This window comes from Mobula hypostoma, chromosome 17 (assembly GCF_963921235.1).
Source record: "Mobula hypostoma chromosome 17, sMobHyp1.1, whole genome shotgun sequence".
NCBI lineage: Eukaryota > Metazoa > Chordata > Chondrichthyes > Myliobatiformes > Myliobatidae > Mobula > Mobula hypostoma.
This window is the reverse complement of record NC_086113.1, coordinates 2199170-2221592: the sequence shown is the minus strand read 5'-3', so window position 1 is coordinate 2221592 and position 22423 is coordinate 2199170. Positions and strand designations below refer to the sequence as shown.

Genomic DNA, 22423 nt, shown 5'->3' with positions numbered 1-22423 from the left:
CTTCATATTTTGCACTGTCCTTATTTACCTCAGGACTAAATGACACGTCCTTTGGCACTAAACAGTTTGCTGTTGGTAACTTATCTACAGACTGCTGACTGGTATGGTAATTCTTTATTATAGTCACATGTAGCAAGCAGGCCTTGCATACATGTGCTAGGATTAGTATCGGTAAAAGTTGACAATATTGCCCTACCCTGGCAGCGTCCTCTCCTCAGACGCAGACACCATCTCAGCGATCAACCACTGCCTGAGTTGTGCTGGCAAAGCCTGTTCAAGACTACGGAAAAAGGTCTTGAAAACCGCAACCTACAGGGCCAAACAAACGAAACCTGTGGTCTACAGGAAACTCATCCTTCCGACAGCGTTGCACGAAGCTGAGTCGTGAATCACCTGCAGTAGGTAACGGGAAGCCCTGGAGGAACACCACCAGGTAATCCCATGGAAGGTTTTGAGGATCAGCTGGAAGCAGGAGGCCAACATGAACATTGGATAGGTCGTGTCATTCACATTCCTAACTCCGCAAGTCCCTGGTGGGGAAAGGAAACACTTCAAAAAGGACATCAAAATCATCCAACATGACATCTAAATACTGTGAAGACATTGCACTCGATAGATAGACCTGGAGGAAATCTGTTCAAGAGGGAGCTGCGCTAGATGAGAATGATCTCCACTGTGCCGCAGAGAACAAGAGGCAGCTGTGAAAGGAAAGACACCCAACCGCTGACCACAGCCACCACCTACTCCTGCCCGCACTGCACCAGAATAGGGCCTCTACAGGCACCTGAGGACCCACCGACAGACGACCCCTTGGGAGAGCATCATCCTGACAACGCAAGGGCATCATGAGGTAGATGTAGATTGTGAGAAGAGTCCATCTTATTGTACAGGACATCCATTCAAGTGTTTCATAACAATGGGATAGGAGACTTTTGTATCTTCTGCCCGATGGGAGAGGGGAGAATAGAGATTGTCGTGGGTGGGTAGGGGTCTTTGATTCCGCTGGCTGCTTTACTTGCAAGCTTCAGTATCGAGGTAAAAAATATAACTGACCCCCTCATACATCCAGAAGAGACAGCCCTGAATTCCTGTCCAAACACCTCTCTGACATAGCTAGCAGATAAGGTTCCATGCACCCTCCCTGTTGTGTTTCTCAGAATGTTCCTGGAGCTGCCTGAGATAGCTTTTCTTTGTTGCCACACCTCTTCTTTGTGAGACAACAGGGTGGCTGTGACTGTCTATCACAGGCCAGTTCCCTGACCGTATCAAACACATTGTTATCTTGCATTTCACAGTGAAGTGTGGCTGTGCACGCCTGCATAACTGAAAACCAGAAGCAAGAAGTTTTTGTGAAATACATTTGGAATATTCTTCAGCTGGCCAGGGCGATAATAGTGGTTAAGTTGAGGCAACTGGAAAAACCTTGGTGATAGAGACCATTCTTTATCTGCCTTTCAGTGTAGGTGTTTTGAGCTTTTGCTTGAACGTGCACATCCAGAGTTGACGACTCAGGTCATGCAGACACGGTTGTCAAAACCGCCCATCGCGTCAACAGCACTGGCCTGCCTGCCTGCCAGCAAGGAAAGGCATCAGAAACGACCCAGTAGCATCATGAAGGAGCCCACTAGATCCTGCTCGTAGATATACTGCTTTCCTGGTGTATATAATGAACCAACTCTTCTCAGATTTCCAGCCGGGGACAGGTATCGATTATTATAATAACACCTCTGCCATCTTCACCAGGGATGATGCCTGGGCATGGGCAGTCTGTTCTGATGGTACTTATACACCCATAGTCCCTCCCTTCTCATTGGTTGGTCCTCATCCAATCAGGTTTCTGCTCTCCCGCCTTGTTTACAATCGAATTCCAGTTCTTACTAAAACAAAGGTCTCACTCTGGAATTCGATCCACTATCTACTAGCCCTAACATATATGCCTTTGGCCTTTGGACTGTCGGAGGAAACTGGTGCACCTGGAAGAAACCCACACAGTCATTGGGAGGACGTACAAACTCCTTACACACTGCGGTGGGAATTCGACCCCTACCTGCTGTCACACGAACCGCGACACTACTGTGTCATCCATAATTGTGTTTTCATTTTGCCATGCCCTGGACACTCACCAGCCCTTGGGAGTCAAGAACCTAAGTGGGTCCATTCTCTATTTCTCAATCAGGGAAATTTGCAAACACAAGGAGCGACAAGCCCCTCAAACCTGCCCAATCATTCATCAGTCTCACTTATCTCTTCAGTCATCCCTCTCACAGTTTCAGGGGCAATGTCGAATTCAATAAGGTGCCATCCATTGTTGTAGTCAAGTTGCCTGAGGTAGATTTTCACAGTGACCTTTTCAGCTTCAATACACTAAAGGCAGACAAACAAAACTGTTAATCAGCCATGATCAAATAATAACAATTCAAAGAAGAATGATTAATATTCTGGGCTGTAAGATGTTACCACTGTGTAATTAAAGATATGGAATACAATACTTGATACTGAATTAATGAAGTAATTGCAGCCTTTGACTGCTAATTCCCTCTTGTGTGAGTTAGATCAGAAAATGCTAGAAGAAATGTGCACCTACTTGTTATAGGTTTTGATTGGTTGATACTTCTCAGGGAATAGTAATATTCTACCTTATGGCATTTTGTACCTCTGGCATATGTTATGAAATATGTTGGTCTGTGGCAGCAGTGCACTGCAATATATAGTAATAAAAAAACTTACAATAAGGATTTTTAAAATTTAAATTTAATAAGTAAATTAGAAGTGAAGAAACATAATGAGCTAGTGAACATGGTTTCATTGTCCATTCTGAAATCTGACGGCAGAGGGGAAGGGGCTCTTCAGGCTTCAGGCTCCTGTACCTCCTCCCTGATGGGTAGAAATGAGGAGAGGGCATTTCCTGGGGGTCCTTAATGATGGATGGCGCCTCTTTTGAGGTTTGAAGTTGCATTTTTCCAGTTTGGGTGAATACGCCACAGCCATCCCTGACTCCATTAAAACCTGTGTGGATGAGTGTGCCTACAAAAACATATTGTTCATTCCCCAAATCAAAAGCTGTGGACAAACCAGTAGGTTCATAGACTGCTGAGGCCTGTATGGCGACTCAGGATGTAGAAGGAAACCAGGTACGACTGACAGAGGGCTAGCTCAAGAGCCAAGGAGCAATTCTGAATGAGGTTGTGGGGGGAATCAATGGAGTGATGGTACTCATTACTTCCTGAGTGAGAAGAGGGCACATCCGTGGTGGCAGGGATGCTTACGGACGGACGCCACCTTCCCAAGGCACCACTTGGATACTACACGGGCTTGTACCTCTGATAGAGCTGACCTGATTTGACAGGATGTCTTCAAGGAGCAATGCCTCACAAAGGCAGCGTCCAACACCCAGTCATGCCTTGTTCTCATTGCCAACATCACATAGGAGGTATAGACGCCTGAAGGCACACACTCAACGATTCAGGAACGGCTTCTTCCCCTCTGCCATCCAATTTCTGAATAGACGGGAACCCATGTACACAGCCTCACTACTTTTTCTATCTTGCATGAACTATTTAATATATCTGTATTTACTGTCAACAGTTCTGTTGCACTGTGCTGCTGCGAAGACAACTAATTTTACAACATATGCCAGTGATATTAAACCTGATTCTGATTCTGAAATTACAAAGGCCGGCAGGTGTAAACAGTGAGTTAAGAGATAGCAATCAGTGGTGAACAATAGATCCTTGTACAGTTTGGGTCAAAATACATCTGATTACTAGGCCCAGCCCTTCTCAGCAATGCAATCTTAAACCATAGGTCAAGTTCAGCGGCAAACCGTGTTGCATGCCTTTGTAGGGATGATGTTAGGGACCTGATTCTGTTCTCAAATACAGATTTTGAAGGAAAATAAATCCCAGCAGCTACAGAATTGGTGGGACTATTACCTGGAGTTCTCAGGCACTGTGCTTGTTTTGGCATGTCACTTCTGCACGTGATTCAGCATAGAACTGGTTTGCCCGTTGCAGATTATGTCTTCTCATTGCTGTGGAGACTGCACACTATTCTTGTTTTTCTGCAGCACATACAGTACCCGTACGTTAGCCAAAGTTATTAACAGCTACGTATATTACTACTCTTGATCAATTTTCAGTAGAACAAAGAATTACAATAGGGAATCAGGAAAAACAACACATAACAACACAGCCTACAGAGAAGTCGTCGCCCTGACACAGTGGTGTCAATGAAACAACCTCTCCCTCAATGTCGCAAAAACGAAGAGGCTGGTTGTGGACTATGGGAGGAATGGAGACAGGCTAACCCCTATTGACATTATTGGATCTGGGGTTGAGATGGTGAACAGCTTTAAGTTCCTCAGCGTAAATATCACCAAGGATCTCACGTGGTCTGTACATACTGGCTGTGTAGTGGAAAAAGCACAACAGTGCCTCTTTCACCTCGGACAGTTGAAGAAGTTTGGTTAGTGTCCCCAAATCCTAAGGACGTTCTTACAGGGGCACAATTGAGAGCATCCTGACTGGCTGCATCTCTGCCTGGTATGGGAACTGTACTTCCCTCAATCGCAGGACTCTGCAGAGAGTGGTGCTGACAGCCCAGTGCATCTATAGATGTGAACTTCCCACGATTCAGGACATTTACAGAGACAGATGTGTAAAAAGGGCCCGAAGGATCATTGGGGACCCAAGTCACCCCAACCACAAACTGTTCCAGCTGCTACCATCCAGGAAGTGGTACCATACCATAAAAACCAGGACCGACAGGCTCCGGGACAGCTTTTTCCACCAGGCCATCAGACAGATTAATTTATGCTGACGCTACTGTATTCCTATGTTATATTGACTGTCCTGTTGTACATACTATTTATTTCAAATTACTGTAAGTTGCACATTACACATTCTGATGGAGACATAACATAAAGATTTTTACTCCTCATGTATGTGAAGGATGTAAGAAATAAATCCAATTCAAAGACTGACAACCAATCAATGTGCAAAAAAAGATAAACTGCTATCAATCATTCAATCAATCAATAAACAGAACATGAATTGTTAGAGTCCTTGAAAATGTAATGATAATACCCAAATATTTAAAAGAATTCACAATTCTAAATGGAATATCATTATATATAAAAACAGCAACATTTAAAGGGAACAATTCACTTTTATTTAAATTAAGTTTATATCCTGAAAATTTTCCAAAATCATTTAATAATTCCAAAAGATTAGGAATAGATTCTTCAGGATTCAAAATATAAACCAAAAGATTATCTGCATAAAGAGAGATCTTATGTATGGTCAGTGAGTCAGTAGGTTGTGGAATCTGTTCTGTGTTGAGGGGAGTGAAGTTATCCAGCCTGGTTCAGGAGTAACCTAGTGAAGCTAGAGGTGTCCCAGTGATAGTAGTGAGAAGGTGGGGTCCCTGACGATGGACCCTGCTTTCTTCCAGCAGGAGTAACTATGCTCTCTTAAGGTAAGGTGGTGGGCCAATGGGCCAACAAGGAGTTTCTGATAAATATCGGCTGGGACATTTTGACAGCGGGGCATGAACCAATTGTTACTGGGGGTGAAGGATTTGTCCTCAGCTGGTTGCTCTTCGAATTGTCAGGACCGGGCGGTGGCATCACTCCTTGCAGGTGTGCTCAACACTGGGGATTCTTACATTCTTCAGATAAAGTGTCTTTGATCTGGAATACTAATCTCTTTTTAAAGTGATTTCCATCATTTGTGCCTTTTGTATTTTATTCTTTCTTCTTGTTACTTAATAACCCGGCTGGCCAGCCTAGGGTTGGGAAATCACCCGAACAAGGACTGTGTGTTTCTCTGGCTTTGTTCTGTGTAATTTGCATTTGATACAGGTTTTGAACTCAGCACAGTCTGTGAACCGAATACCACATTTGATATAAAGCTGAGAGCTGGCATGAAGGGATTGTACGAGATGATGGGAGATAGATCTCGTGGACAGCCCAATTCCTTTTTCCCAGGCTACTATCAGGGGGTTTAATTTTGAGGTGATGGGAGCAGAATAAGGGGGGTATCAGAAGAAGATTTTATGAAGTACGATGAGTGGTGAAGACTGATCCTGTTCGTTAGGGGCATTTAAGGGATAGGCACATGGTGGGCTAGGTGGGAGGGAGAGGTGAAATTGCTGCCTGAGAACTGTTGCAGACAGAACTGTACCTGGGAATGCCTGTTTTGACAAGGACTTCATGAACAATGTGTATGTGATTAAAACTCACCATGTGGCATCCTGGCGTGCATGCTTAGATGCCACCGTGGATGCTCAGAATTTCAGTGTAAAGAGTCCTTGCCCTTTTCTGCAACTTGCACAAAGTCCCCAGTTCTCAATAACATTTCATTCTGCATTGAACTAGATCACGTTGGTCGTTAAAATGTTGCCAAGGAGCCCAGTGACTGGAGCATCCTCCTTTAAATTGTGTTAAGATTTGGAGGTTCTGTACAACCTGCAGCCTAAGGTTTCCTGACAATTTGTGTTTGACAGTATTGGGCCGTGTGGGCTGGTTGTGCTGGAAGGGAACAGTGGGCCAACGTGTATCTGTAAAATGGGGTTCAGGTGGGATCTGAACCATTTGAAGGGTCCTGAGGGGTGGGGGTCTTCACCCAGGAGGTGGTCAAGCTGCCAGAGGAATTGTTTCAGGCAGGTAACATACATTGACAACATTTAAAATGGCACATGGACAGGAAAGGTTCAAAATCATTTAATATCACCGACATGTGTAGGAAGATTGTTGTTTTGTGGCACCATTACAGTGTAATGCATAAAAACTTAATTAGAGTAAGAAATATTTTTAAAAAATGGAATTAAGTAAGTAAAGCAAAAACAGAGCAAAAATAGTGAGCTAGTCCCCGTAGAGTGGTTCATTATCTGTTCAGAAATCTGATGACGGAGAGGAAGAAGCTGTTCCTGAACTGTTGCGTGTGACTTTACAGGAGAAAGGGCCGGACACAAGCAAATTGAACAAGCTTATAGATGGGTATCTTGTTGGCGTGAACCAGTTGGGATGAAGGGCCTGTCTCTGATTGTGTGATTCCATGCCTTCGACTTCATTCTGATGTCCTTGTCACAGAACAGAACCACAGCATTATTGGACAAACTCATTCAGTTGTATTAATGCATTCTTTAATATTTTTGTATTCTATGTTTATTGACTAATATATAATTATATATTATTCTATACCACAAAATATATATTATTTACACATTAATGCAAAGCAGCTGAGAACTGAGTTCCATGTCATTGACTAATGACTTGTTCTCTGTTTCCTATTTCCCCAGTGTTCTCTTTCGTGGCAATTCGGATGTTGACCAGCTAGGAAAAATCTTTGAGTAAGTTCCCATTCTTTTCCGTTGATGTTATGTGGAGATCTATGGTTTAAAAAGACGTTAATTACACTACAACTCTGATACCTGCAAATACTTGATTTATTAATAATCTTTGCTTGGACTTGGCAGTAAACGCTTGTTTATTTGTTGTCTGTTCATTCCAACAGTTGTTTTTACACAGAAAGTGGTGTGTGTGTGTGTGTGTGTGTGTGTGTGTGTATGTGTGGAACACCCTGCCGGGGATGGTGGTAGAGGCAGATACATTAGGGATGTTTTAAGAAACTTTTAGATAATCACATGGATGATAGAAAAGTGGAGGGTTCTGGAGGAGGGAAGGGTTAGATTGATCTTAGAGTAAGTTAAAGTATCAGCACAACATTGTGGGCCAAAGGGTAAGTTCTATGTTCTATAACCACCTGGAGATGCCAGTTTTTTACATCGGTTTTCACCTTACGACAAGCACTCACTCACTCCATTCTCCCTCTCTGCAGATCTGTATATGCATATATGTGTGTGGGTGTGTGTGTACTAGTATGCCACCATATACAAACTGAGGTTCATTTTCTTATGGGCATTCACAGTAAATGCAAAGCAATAAATATCGACAACAGGCAGGTTTTCAACTGTCTTTCCCATTTCTTTGTGAATTATTCAAGTCATTGAAAAATAGTGTTCGAAGCTCAGGCCAGGGTTGTATGGACACAACTTTTCAAAACATTCAGCAGTGAATCAATTCAGCATTAATTCAAAAGGTTTCAAAGGTACATTTAAATGTCAGAGAAATGTATACAAATGCTTTTTCTTCACAACCGTCCATGAAAGCAGAGGAGTGCTCCTAAAGAATGAATGACAGTTGAATGTTAGAACCCCACAGCCCCCCTCGCTCCCCCTCCCACACATAAGCAGCAGCAAAGCAACGATTCCATCCGCCACCCCCCCCACCCAACCAGCAAGCAAGAAGCATCAGCACCCACCACCGAGAGCTCAAGCATGCAGCAAAGCATCAATAAAGACACGGGTCTTCTTTACTATCAGAAGAACCCCATGTGCTTTGGCAAAACTGAATGGGAAACACAAGACACATCACAAGGAGGAAAGAAATCTGAATGGGCTGTAGTCTTCCATAATGTTCCACCACTGAGCACATCTACACAGAGCATCCATCTTCAGGGACCCCCAACCCCCAGGCCAGGCTCTCTTCTCGCTGCTGCCATCAGGAAGAAGGACCCTCACCACCAGGTTCAGGAACAGTTATTCCCCTCAGCCATCAGGCTCCTGAACCGGAGGGGATAATCTCATTCAGCTTCACTCGCCCCATCATTGAAATGTTCCCATAACCTGTGGACTCACTTTCAAGGGCTCTTCATCTCAGGTTCTGGATACTTATTGCTTATTTATTCTTTTTGTATTTGCACAGTACTGATTTTATTTTGTTTCTTTGTATTTACTTACTATGAATGCCTACAAAAAATGTATCTTAGGGTAGTATATGGTGACATGTAGTTTGACAATAGTTTTACCTTGAACTTCTGTTCCAGTAGCATTGGGCGATTTACATTGATTGTAATGAAGAGTAACAGCGCCCTCCAGAGGCAGTAAAACTTCTTCTCGGCTGCTTTCTGTATTCCTCCTTCCTTGTTAGTCAGTTATGAGTTGAACTAAGAAACAATTAATAATTTTCCACTTGTGAAATATTGTCCATGAGTCCTCCAAGGTGACCTCCCAGGTCTGCTCCACCACTCAGTATGATCATGACTGACACGTACCGGGCCGTAACTCTACCTCTCTGCAAATTCCACATCGCCCTTCATTCCACATCTTTCAAAAGTGGATTTGTCTCCACAACCCTGCTGTGTACATGGCTGCCTTCTAATCTGGCATCAACATCCCCTCGTCTGAGTTGCTCACAAGTGGAAGCAGCACAACAGCTGGCCTTCTACAGATCTTCTACAGGGCTGCACGAAGCAGAGTGGTTAGCGTAATGCTTTACAACATCAATTGTAAGAATGGAGATCAGTTCCCATTGCGTCTGTAAGGAGTTTATACATCCTCCTTCTAGCCGTGTGGGTTGCCTCCATGTGCTCTGGTTTCCTCCCACACTCCAAAGACTGGTTGGGGGCGTGCTATGTTGATGGAAGCGGGTCGCCCCGATATAATTCTCCTCAAAAGACCATCCCTCATTCTCCTGAACTGTACAGAATACAGATCGAGTTATTTTAACTTATGATAGGGCAGCTCATGCATCACAGGATGTTATGGAGGAAATCTCTTCCGGCCTGCCCCAAACACCAGCGCACCCTTTCCTAAACATGGTGCCCAAACTCATCAGTTCACAAAATATCTCTGCTTCTCTCTGGGTTCCTGTTCTGTGCAGTCTCTCTCTTTATTAAGATAATTGTTTGCTTTTGGTTCCTCCTATTGGTCCATGACTTCACCTTTCCTTACAGTGAACTCCATTTTCTGAGTTACCACCCACTCAGTCTATCTATCTATCTATCTATCTACCTAATTCTCTTGCAGATTCCGGATATCTTCACGTTAGCAGATCCTTCCATCTTTTTTATTGTCTAACAGCTTGACAATCAATACAGACATCTCCCCTCCATGACTCTCTACAGTTCTCACAGCCTCAGTAAAGCAGCCAGGATAATCAAAGATCCCACCCACCCCAGACATCCTCTCTTCTCCCCCTCCCATCGGGCAAAAGATACCAAAGCCTGAAAGCACGTACCGCTGGGTTCAAGGCTAACGCAGTGTTATATGACTATTGAATATTTTTTTAGATGGACTCGCGACCTGACAATGTCCTTCATTATGACCTTGCACTTAATTGTCTAAGTGCACTGCACTTTCTCTCTAACTGTTACACTTCATTTTGTTGTTGTTCAATCTGGACACACTGTAATGATTCGATCTGAACCTCAGTGCATGTGACAATAATAAATCAGTTCCAATCTGGCCCTTCCTTTATTTCATTAATATAACTACGCCACAGTAGTGTAGAGTTTAGCGCACAGCTTGGTGGTGTTGGAATTGGAATTTCAAGTTCAATCCCAGCGTCCTGTAGGAAGTCTCTGTATGTCCTCAGTGTGAAATGCGTGAGTTTCCCTAGGTGCTCTGGTTTCTTCCCACAGTTTGAAGACCCACCGGACAGGTTAATTGCCATGCAATTAGCTTAGGGTTAAATTGTGTTGTCGGGATTCGCTGAACAATGCAGCTCGAAGGGCTGGAAGGTCCTCTAATTCGTACTATGTCACTGAATAAGAATAAAATAAAATTAGTTTCAAACAGAGAAGGCCAAGCACTGATCCTCGGGCGCTGCACCATCTACCCCCTTTCCGGTCTGAAAAGGACGCATTTTATCCAACTCTGCCTTTTGTATGATAACACCGCACCCTCCCCAGTATCAGGTCTCGGCCATGAGATCCCACAGAGCCTTATTCACCTTGTCTTTGCCATCAGCTCTTAGTTAATCCACAAAGCCACTAAAGTCTTTCCTACATGAACATTACCTAACTGGTACTTTACAGGACATATTGTACGTCTGAGCTGCCTCCAATCCAAATGGAAATTGAAAAAATATAGTCGCTGAAGATCAGTGTCTCTTAAATCATTTAGATCATTTACTTTTACCCATGTCTGACGGCCTTATCGATCAAATCCTCACTTACATAGCAGAATTCCCAATTCATTAGAAGCATGAATGGAATATTTTTCTCAGCAAAGAAACTATTACAGAAGTGAGAAGACCAGCAGTTTTGAAATTCCTGTTACCTCTATTCCAGCGTCAGAAGCTGACAACTACATCTTTAGTCAGTTCTTTTCTTTGTTCTTTCAACATTTCTTCTTCTTCTTTCCTCTTGTAACATTTAATAAAGCAATCTTAAGTATGTTAAAAGGTCGGCAAAACATTGTGGGCCAAAGGGCCTGTACTGTGCTGTATTGTTTTACGGTCTATGATCGTAAGGAACAGGTTTTATGCCTCATTCTTGACTTCCGAAGAACTTTTGGATTGCAAACGCATCAGGGCCCACCACCTGCCATTCCTGAGACATGGCAGTTATTGTAACGTGATTACAGCACAATCTGTAAACAGTTCGTGCATTCTCCCCGTGGCCACGTGGATCGCTTCTGGGCACTCTGCTTTCCTCTTCCCAGTCTAAAGATGTACAGTTTGGTAGGTTGATTGGCCATTATAAATTGTTCTGTGCTTAGGCTAGTGTTGCTGGCCAGCATGGCTTATTGGACTAGAAGGGCCTGTTCCGTGCTGTGTCTCTAAATAAAAATAAATGAAAAGAATATTAAAAATAAATATGTCCTTCGGCCCAGAATGTTGTGCCAAACCAAATGACTGACTAAATTAATCCCTTCTGCCTACACAATCCCCATATCCTTCCATTTTCCTCAGACCCATGTGCCTATCTAAATGTCTGTTAATCCCCAGTGTATCTGCCTCTGCTATCGGGCCTTTCAACCAAAAGGTAATTTAAACTATGGCATCCATCTAAATTCAGGTGAAGATGGTGGCAGGCCGGAGTGCTCTTGATGGATCTTGAAGGGAAAGCAGTCAGTCCTAATCCTAACCCCCACTCTGACAGAGTAACACGCACTGTTTATGCAAAGGCTATAAAGTTAACAACAGTGAATTTACTGCACTACAAAGCTCATCAGCATTTTCTATATGGATTAGTTGGCAAATTCATCTTGTTCCTGAGTTATTGAGAATTGAAAAATGATGTAGTGCCTTCCCGGTGTATATGATGAATAAACTCTTCACTGGCTTCCAGCGGGGTACAGGTATCGATTATAACCAACGTTTTGTGTTGGTGCTGTCGTTCATTGACTCTACAATGGTTAATGTTCTGTAATAGATTTATTGAGTATGCCCATAAGGTGGTATTTGGTGACATACAAGTGCTTTGGTAATAATTTTACTTTTGGTAATAATTTTACTTTGACTTAGCCTATTTGATGACAATAAATTGATCACCAATTCAGTTTTTTGTCTTTTGTAGTGTACTCGGTCTTCCCAGCGAGGATGACTGGCCAACAGATGTGGCCCTGCCAAAAAATGCTTTTTCTACAAGATCACCACAGCCCATACAGGACTTAGTGCCAGAGATAAACGAACCAGGGAAAGACCTGCTGCTGGTATGTCCTTTGATATGTGCTTCAAGTTGCATGGTTTTTGTAGGCAAACCCAAGACTGGGGCATCATAGTAACACAACAATTAGCATAGGCGCTATTACAACGCCAGTTCAATTCTGTCACTGTCTGAAATTTCTCCCCATGACCATGTGAGTTCTCCCTGGGTGCACTGGTTTCCTCCCCCATTCTATAGATTTACTGCTCGGTAGGTTAATTGGTCACATGGGTATAAGGGTATGGTCTCATTTGGCCATATCTCTAAAAAAATTAATTACTTAGTGACAATGGAATGGGGTGACTACTGCTGTGTTTAATTGCTTTTCAATTGGCAACTAACAACTAAAGTATATCCATGAATAATCTATTACTCCTCATCTGTGCGTATCTCATTATTAAAGTTTCTCTCTCTCCTTGGAACCCTTGTGCACAGCCTCAGAATAGATATGCCCCTTTAGAACAAAGATGTGAAGGAATTTCTGCAGCCAGAAGCTGGTGAGTCCGTGGAATTCATTGCCACAGATGGCTGTGGAGGCCAAGTCAAATCATTGGATATTGGTTAGTCAAGGTGTTAAAAGTTACAGGGAGAAGGCAGGAGAATGGGATTGAAAGTCAGCCGTGGTGGAATGGTGGAGCAGAGTCAATGGGCTCCTATGTCTTATGGTTTTATGGAACCGTTGTAATGAGGCAGAAGTTCGAGCGAAACTTCAGCCAATGTTCATCAAGATATATTTCTAACGTGTTGCCTGTGGTTTTTGATCTACAGAAATTCCTAACTTTTAATCCAGAAAAGAGAATATCTGCTTTCAATGCACTGTCCCACCAGTATTTTATGGACCACGAGAAACATACTGAGAGTCAGAACGTGTCTCTATCTCCTAACCAGCCTTCTTCTGAAGTGAACACAGCTTAACGTTCTCAAGAGTTTTGTTTTGTTCCTGAGAGGATTACTTGACAAGTGAAATGTTTTGCAATACAGCAATATCTCCTCCATATGCTGCTTTTGAAACGTCTCTAACTTGTGCTTTCTTGACTTAATGCCCCATAGTAGTATTTTTGAAACAATGCAAGAACTGTTGCGGTTTCTGCCACCGTCCCTCACGTCTCCACCTTCACTTCTGGATAATCCTGGACATAATTAAATGCTGCAAATGTTACCTGAATGTGGAATGCTGCAACGGTGAACTGGAACACCAAATACAATCACTGCCAGACCTGCTAACTCTTTTATGTACCCAGCTGCTAAGGCCAGGTTTCAACCAGTAAATCAAAATGTTGTTGAGTTTGCTAACTGACGAATGTTTTTTGAACAAGTGAAATGGACAACTTCAGCCACGGTTCCTGATACTGTGAATCTTCAATATCAACCAAATTGGCAAGAAGTTGCAAAATCCATTGAAGGAGGTCGCTTTGTGGCATTATTGGGAAGAAGACATTTTGGAAGTTATTTTTTTTAAAATGCATCGCATTTTCTTGAAAGAAAACTATAAAATTCAGGACTACTTTTCTGTTATTGTTGCTTATCAATGGTATTTTTTAAATAATTGTGTCAACAGAAGGGCGATATCTGCTAACAAAAATTTAACTCCCTGGAGTTATCAAAATCTTAACACATATCAAAATATTTCTTTGCAAAGTGAGACAGCTTATGTATGGAAGATGCTCTGCAAACTTACAGCATTGCAACACTTCTCCTGTCTCGTGCTTACAAAACATTAAGTGCCCATTTAGAACACTTCTAGCACCAGGTGATCAATTGAAGGTGACCCAATCTATTTTCAAATTAATTCATGAAGTTCATTGAACTTGAAACAGGCTTGATATTCACCACCTTCATATAAAAACCTGCAGTTGAAGAATTAAAATTTTGTCTGTAAATGTATGAGTGTTTTTACCCAGTTCACACTGCCGGCATATCGAGTTTGCTTGTGGAAAACTGGATACTGGATGTGCATCTTTCCAAGTGAAGCTGCAAACTTATTAATTAATTGTTAAGTAGCATCACTGTTTGCAATGATAATTGCAACGTGATAGAATTGAATGCCTAATATTTTCTTACTGTCACTCTAGTGGAGGGCAAACCTGTTTGTCGCAGATTTGCGTTCTTCCATTTTTATGTACATATCTGGAGAGAAAGTAAATTGTGAAAATGAAGATGCTGGAAGTACTCAGGAGAACAGTAAGCGTATATGAAAGGGGGACACAGTTTGATATCACCAGGATGATCTTGAATCTGTTTCTCTCCCTACGTATTGTCTAATCTTCCAGATAATTCCAGCATTACTGGGTTTATACTGTGCCCCAGCAACTTGTTTTCAGATTAGGATATCTCTGGTCTCAAATTGTAGCAAATAACTATTTTTTTTTTAAGACAGACGTTGCTATTTTATCACTGATGGATAGCTTTAGTTGGGCTGCTGATAGTACTTTGAAGATATAGACTTTGAGGGTATAGCCCATCAAACATTCTTCCTCTTCCAAGGATGAGGTCTCTCGAACCCTAAGCCCTTTGGTCTTTCTGTAGCTTTGGGTTTTTGCGGAATGGGGTTGCTAGCCCTGTGCCCAACCCTCGTCTCCAGCCAGGTTTGGGACTGCCTCTGGCAGAGTCACAAACCATGTGGAAGTGAAATGGTGCATATAATTAAGTTGCATTTATTATCCTTGAAACCCCGCAGTTTACATAATTGTTGGTGAGATTGGCTCAAATGTTGTGGTCAGCGGTGAAGTGGAGCTTACTTTGAAAGATACAACACCCTCTGTGGTCAGGATTTCACCCTGCCCAATGGCAGTACAGCCAGGCACCATCTTGTAGGGGTGTCTACCATTCGACACCAGTAATGTGTTCACGCCATCACACCAACGGTGATATTAACATTTAGATAATTTAGAAACTGAAATATCTGAAATAGACTACTTAGAAAGAAAATAATTTTTAAAATTATTTTTCAAAGTATGAAATATTAAAATAATTAACTGGGAAGGGAGTGACAATCCAGAGAAAATACACTTTTGATCCACAGAAAAAGATGGGCTTTTTTTTAAGCGGCTGAATGCATGTTTAATGACCGTGCTGCTCTTTGAGCAACAGAGTTTTTAATTTTTCCACGTTTTTTGTTAAGGTGTCAGTGGTTGGAAAGTGTCTGAAAATTTCACCGATTTACTGATTTCTATGAATTATACCAATTAGGCCCTTTACAGAAACAGCGGATCACTGACAGCTAGATCAGAATTTCCTCATTTCATTGTACGTGTGCCTATTCCAGAAATTTCAGAGGGATTCCCTCCATTATAATGGTGAACTATAAAACCACACACTTTTTTCATTGCAAACACCAGACTGATACTCGGTAACGCAATTTGTTATTACAAGGGAACTATATATAATCACATTGTATGATTAGTTACGGTGCTTTAGTGACAGATAAAATAGATGTGATATTGACTGAAATATATTTAGGATAGAGTTCAGTATCGATGAAGTAACATCTCTCTGACTTAAGTAAGTGTGTGTGTGTATATATATATATATATATATGTGTGTGTGTATATATATCCATACAACTGAAAATCATTCACCAATATGTAAACATTTTCCACAAAATACATCTGTCTTAAAAGTATTAAGTTAATGTCCTACCCTTTCGGACATGCTGTTTGTAAACAATGTCTATGCGATACATTTCCAATTGGACCGGGGCTCCCGACCGTTTTCAATGCCATGGTTCGAAACCTTCCAGCAAGGGTCCGTGGATCCCAGGTGCTTGGGAACCCTGGTTTTAGAGAATTTTTTTTTAATATTTCAAGACAGCCCTCAGGCTGAGGTAGATTTTTAGTTTCAAAAACTTCATATTTGTGCATTTTGGATGTAATTTGATTTAAAATAAAATGATCGCCATATTTTGGTGTCTCTAGCAGTGACCAGAATTGGAGAGACAGAGAGTTCAACAAAAAGAGACAAGCAGATAATAAACCATCACTTGTTTAAGTAACAGTAGTGTGCTCTTTCTTTTAAAAGTTTATGTTTATACAATTATACTTTGAATTGGGAATAATGCAACAAAATGCAAGTTGAAACTATTATTTCTAAGGCTTGTGAAGTTTGATATTTCCGTGCTGTGCGAAACTCTCCGTGGTGATTCTCCTAGCTGTACTTCAGCCATTACAACTTCTGTGAAACATTTATGTTAATTCATTTAAGATCAATGTTAGGTGAAACTGAAGTGTAAAGCTGTTGTTTTGGTTTTTTTTCCTCTCTCCAATAGGTGATATTTCCAAAATGTTAAAGGCAAGGAGCAGTATATATATGAAAGCCAATTTATTCTAGAAACAAGAGCCAGAAAGATTAGTTAGAGCTGTTCATTTTTTATCTCACAGCTAAGGACCCACTTGGTTAAAATAATAAGAGTTGTTTTCCTTGTCTGTTAAATCTCGGACTAACAGGAAAACACAATTAATGATCAAACTTTCAGAAGTACGATGTGCAGCGCCACACACCATTTGTTATTTAGGACTGAGAAAAAGACAAAGAGGGAATGTGAGAGAAGAAAAGCGCGAAGGGGCGTTTAAACAAAACAAGGTGTATGAACAGGAAAGGTGCAGAAATTGTGTGAGAGCTGAAAATTTATTATCAATACACGTAAATAATACCTTGAGATTCATTTGTGTGGAAATGAGAATTAAGTCCTTAGGCATTACAGGAACCAATGAGTTCAAGGCATCTGGGGAAAAAGTGAATGATGGTCGTTAATGACAATGGCAGAACTGGCAGACAGAAACTGATAAATAATGCAAATTCCATTTGCAAAAAAAGAAGAATGGTTAACATTTTTAAATTCAACATTACCAAAGGAAGAATATTTTAAATTATGCAATGGGGTGTTTGAAGTTGTTTGATAATATCCAGGTCTAGATTTTGTACTTTACAAAACTAAAAGTCGATTAAACTATTGGACATTACTGTTTAATTGAACTTAGTGAAGTGAGCCAAGATATGATCTGAACTGTAATTGTTCATGGTAATGCATCATAGCTCTGTGTGTTTCTGTTTGAGTGGGCTGCAATATAAGATTAAGGACAGAAAGTTTGACAAGGGTTCGAATTGGAAGTGTTGCATTGTGTGCTACTCTCATGATTAATAAATCGAGCCTTCAAATAATTTTACCAGATGGTTCAATGGTGCTGTAAGAGTAGTTGAAACATTTCAATCACGGTGTGAGGCCCTGCAGTTAAAATCTCTTTCCCTGGATTGGAAAAGCAGGAAATTTGCTAGAATTCTGCTTATCAAAATCATCACATTACCAACAAAATTATAAACACAGTAAAGCTGCTTAGACTTGGTGCAAGCATTTAAAGAGATAATGCACGGCCACCAAGGAAATCTCATTAGGTGTCCGCATCTTATTATCATCTCGTGATAATAAGCATAGACTTTAGATTTTCAATCAAAACTACACCAGATCTAGGGCAATATCACTGCATTTAAATGTCTTTCTTTACTCTATCCTCCAGACTGCTATGTATTACATGTTAAATTCATAAGAACAGCCATATGCTATTGTCCAGGCTGCCGTGCATTTGCTCAGCAAGTTAGGCAACAGAACTGATGATGGAGAGGAGTAAACAGTCCACGTTTAGAGCTGAGACCCTTCATTCATGTGCCCTGATGGGGGGATGGTTCTTGGCTCAAAATGTGCACTGTTTATACCTCTCTGTAGATGCTGCCTGGCCTGCCGAGCTCCTCCAGCATTTTGTGCCTTCCGCAGGGTTTCCAGTGTTGCAAAATTCATGTGTGAACAGTTGTCGCTGCCTGTGCACACTAAAAATGAACTGCTGGTGTTTCTGCTGTTTACTGGTATCAAACTTGGGCATAAATCAGGTTCTCCCAATAAAGATAACTCCGTCCAAAGCCAACCCCGCCATAAAATGGGCTATTTATGTATCATAATCGCACTGATTGCGGTCAGAATTACTGCCAAACTGCACCCATTTACAGCTGTTAGATAGATTAGTTAATAAATAATTTTTTTGTGGGACTGTGTGGTATCATCATGGTTAGCATAATGCTTAACCTCCCCATGACAACCTGGATAGAGAGCCGTCTTAAAGCAAGTTCTTATTTAAATTACATTGTTCCATATATTTATTCAAACCTTTTTATTTGTGATCTTTGGGGCATTGCTAAGACCATCAAGAAACATCAGTCTAACAGTTTACAAGGGTATGTTACCTGAAGTCAAGGAATGCTTTGACGATTTGCTACTTGAGTGGTACCTGGTTAGTTAGAAAGGATGAAGTCCGCCGCGTGTTTATTGTACAACTTCTAGAGTGTTGCAGAGTACATAACATTCAGAGCCGCCTTTGTTTGCGTAGATAACGTAAGGTTGCAACAAGAGTTCTCCTAGTTAAACCTACAATGGCAGTTTATACTTTTTATACGTTACTGTTTTAGTGACAAATTGATTTGTTGTAATATGCCATAACATATAGTTTACCTTGGGCTCAAATTGATCACTCTGTTAGAAACTTTACGAAAAGCACGTTCACGTCTGCAGATTGTAACACACGTGTGCACACGCACTTGGAGGAGCCCAGTAAACCAGGCACCATTTATGGAGGGAAAGAACTGTTAGAGCCGTGACCCCTCATCACATGGATACTGTACCTGGTCATGCTGAAGGGCCTCAGCCGAAATTTGACTGTTTATCCCTCTCTAAAGCCTGACCTGCTGTGTTCCTCCGGCATTTTGTCTGTCTTACTGTGGATTTCCCTTAGTGACTTCCCTCAACAGCTTGCTTATTTTTTTTATTTATGAGCCTGTAGATATTTTGTTTCACCCCTTAGTTCATGCAGTTTGTAGTGATACAACTTGAGCATTAAAGCTGAAATGTTCTGTGACGTACTAAATCTTAAAGGTAATCTGGAGTTGGTTAACCTGACCAAATATTACTGCACTTCAGATTTTACATGTGTATTCAACCAGCTTTCATGTAAGATACATTTTCTTCTGGATACCTCATCTACATATGCATACAGTGGGTCCCTGTAAGATTTCCACATGAACTTTGAATTTTATTGCTAACATAATCCTGCAGGATAAGGATCTTCTGTCTACATTTAGTCAATTACAACAGATTTTTTCTGAAAGCCAATGGACCGAAGAAAACCATGAACCATGTTGAAAGGTCACAGTACAATTATTATCAAAGTATGGACAGTTATACCACCTTGCTCACCTACTTACAGACAGCTACAAAGCAAAGAAACACAATAGAACCACAAAAACCCCACACAACGATGACTGTGCACATAATAATCAATAATCCCTTAAGTGTACCAGCATAGAAACAAATTATAAGGGTGAAGATAAAGTAGAATCTTGGCTCTTTGCTGCTTGATGTATAAGCTGCTCATGTTTAGTAACGTTTTGTAAGTAGTTCAATATAGTTTATGGGCTGAAAGGCCAACGTGTCTGATGGGATGGTAACCAGCACTGCCCTCCCGTACTGGCATCTTCGAAAAATCTGCGGTCAGTGCGAAGAAACTTCACATTCCTAGAGCAGACAGGAGAAGATTCTTAGGGTGAACTAATGAGATGCTGTCTTGATTCATGCCTAAATAAATTCCTACGTGCTTCTCCAACTCCGATCGTGTATACTTGTGAAGTCTTGTCCTATTTTATGTGACTTTTTAAACCAATTGTGTTTTTTATGTCCATACCTGTGTATGAACACATTTCCATCATACAATTTAAATTAAATTGCAACAGTTAGCCTCTTAAAATTTTATTTTGCATCGAATAATATTTATAGGTGTAGGTACCTGTGTGACTGGTTTCGTTGCCTTAGTTTGATGCCAAAAAAATTTTTAGATTAAAAATGTTTTCATATTTATAATAATTAGTTGTCATTGCTTTCTACGTAGAGCATTCCTGATTCATGTTTGCTGCTAATGTTATGCCTTGCCAGGGTCTACTGTTTAGAAAGTGTTAAACTAGGGAACACATTGGCGAGATTTCACCAATGCTGGTGTTGCTTGTGTTAGGTGGAGTTTTACTGTCTGCATTTTGTGTTTTATTTTAGCTTGAACTGTTCTTAGCCACAATGTCTTTACATTTTGGAAATAAATACATCTGTAGTATGTAAAATACTGTGTAAGTGTGTGTTTTTGAATTTCCAGCAGGCTTTCACCATTCTATCACAGCTGATTTATTATCCCTCTCACCCCCATTTTCCTGCCTTCTCCCCAGAACTCCCATTCAGAAATATCTACATGAATTAACTATTAAGCAATGAGGTTAAAGACCATGCACCACGGGGGCAGAATTAGGCCATTTGGCCCATCGATTCTGCTCCATCATTCTATCATGGCTGTCAACCTCCACTTTCAACATTCAATAGGTTTCAATACGACCACCCTCTTATAAGCTTCATTTAGTACAGGCACAGAGCCATCAAACACTCCTCATATGTTAAACCTTTCACTCCCTGGAACGTTCTCGTGAAATTCCTCTCCAATGCCAGCACATCCCTTCTTAGATAAGGGGCCCAAAACAAGTGCAGTCTGACCACTACCTGAGAAAGCCTCAGCATTACATTGTTGCTTTTATATTCTGGTCTATGAATGCTGACAGTTCTGATAACTTACTCTTCGCTACCATGCCTTTCCAGAGGGTCAGTAACATGAACAAGGGCTACTTGAAGCCAGTTTGCCTCACTAAAAGGGAAGGCGCAATGCAGCTGCGGCAAGTGCTAAGAAATATGTTGAGCCCAGCTGGAAAATTATGCAGGACTTTGAGTTAAGGGCAACACACACAAAATACAGACCGAGCAGCATCCGTGGAAAAAAAGTGTTGCTCGGATTTCCAGCATCCGCAGGTTTTCTCTTGTTGCAGGTTGAATAAGTTAGAACATAAGTGGATATGTACTCTGTAAGGCTTTTGATAAAGTTCACCATGCGAGGCTCATTCAGAAACAATGAGACATAGGATCCAAGGAGACCTTGCTGTGTGGATCCAGAATTGGCTTGCCCACAGAAGGCAAAGAGTGGTTGTAGATTGTTCATATTCTGCATGGAGGTCAGTGACCAGTGGTGTTCTGCAGGGATCTGTTCTGGGACCCCTCCTCTTTTGTGATTTTTATAAATGACCTGGGTGAGGAAGTAGAAGGGTGGGTTAGTAAGTTTACTGATGACACACAAGTTGGGGGTGTTGTTGATAGTCTGGAGGTGTCAGAGGTTGCAGCGTGACATTGATAGGATGCAGAATTGGGCTGAGAAGTGGCAGTTCAACCCAGATAAGTGTGTGAAGTGGTTCATTTCAGTAGGTCAAATTTGAAGACAGAATATAATATTGGTAAGACTTTTGGCAGTGTTTGATCAGAGAGATCTTGGGGTCCATGTCCCTAGGACACTCAAAGCTGCTGCGCAGGTTGACAGTGTTGTTAAGAAGGCGTATGGTGTGTTGGCCTTCATCAACCATGGGATTGAGTTCAAGAGCCGTGAGGTAATGTCACAGCTATATAAGACCTGAGTTAGACCCCAGTTGGAGTACTATGTTCAGTTCTGGTCACTTCATTACAGGAAGTATGTGTGTAAGCCTGATAAAAGTGTATAAGATGATGAGAGGCATTGATTGTGTGGATAGACAAAGGCTCTTCCCAGGGCTGAAATGTCTAACACAAGGGGCATAGTTTTAAGGAGCTTGGCAGTAGGTACAAGGGGGATGTCAGAGGTACATTTTTCAGCAAAGAGTGGTGGGTGAGTAATGCACTGCTGGCGGCAGCAGTGGAGGTGGATACAATAGGGTCTTTTAGCAGCCTTTTAGATCGATACATGGAGCTTAGAAAAACAGAGGGTTATGCGGTAGGGAAATTCTAGGCAGTTTCTAGAGTAGGTTGCATGGTCGGCACAACATTGTGGGCTGAAGGGCCAGTA

The 22423-nt window shown here is 41.5% G+C and overlaps 1 protein-coding gene across 6 annotated transcripts in view; it reads left to right on the top strand.

The window, feature by feature from the left end:
• cdk6 (cyclin dependent kinase 6) overlaps positions 1-20610 on the top strand; it is a 99228-nt gene extending 78618 nt beyond the window's left edge. For all 6 annotated transcript variants that reach the window (XM_063069440.1, XM_063069438.1, XM_063069436.1 and 3 more), the window contains exons 6-8: positions 7300-7350; positions 12363-12498; positions 13260-20610. In XM_063069440.1, the coding sequence (XP_062925510.1) occupies positions 7300-7350; positions 12363-12498; positions 13260-13406 (334 nt within the window). In that variant the 3' untranslated portion in view covers positions 13407-20610. The remainder of the gene's footprint in view (positions 1-7299; positions 7351-12362; positions 12499-13259) is intronic.
• Positions 20611-22423: the final 1813 nt, after the last annotated feature.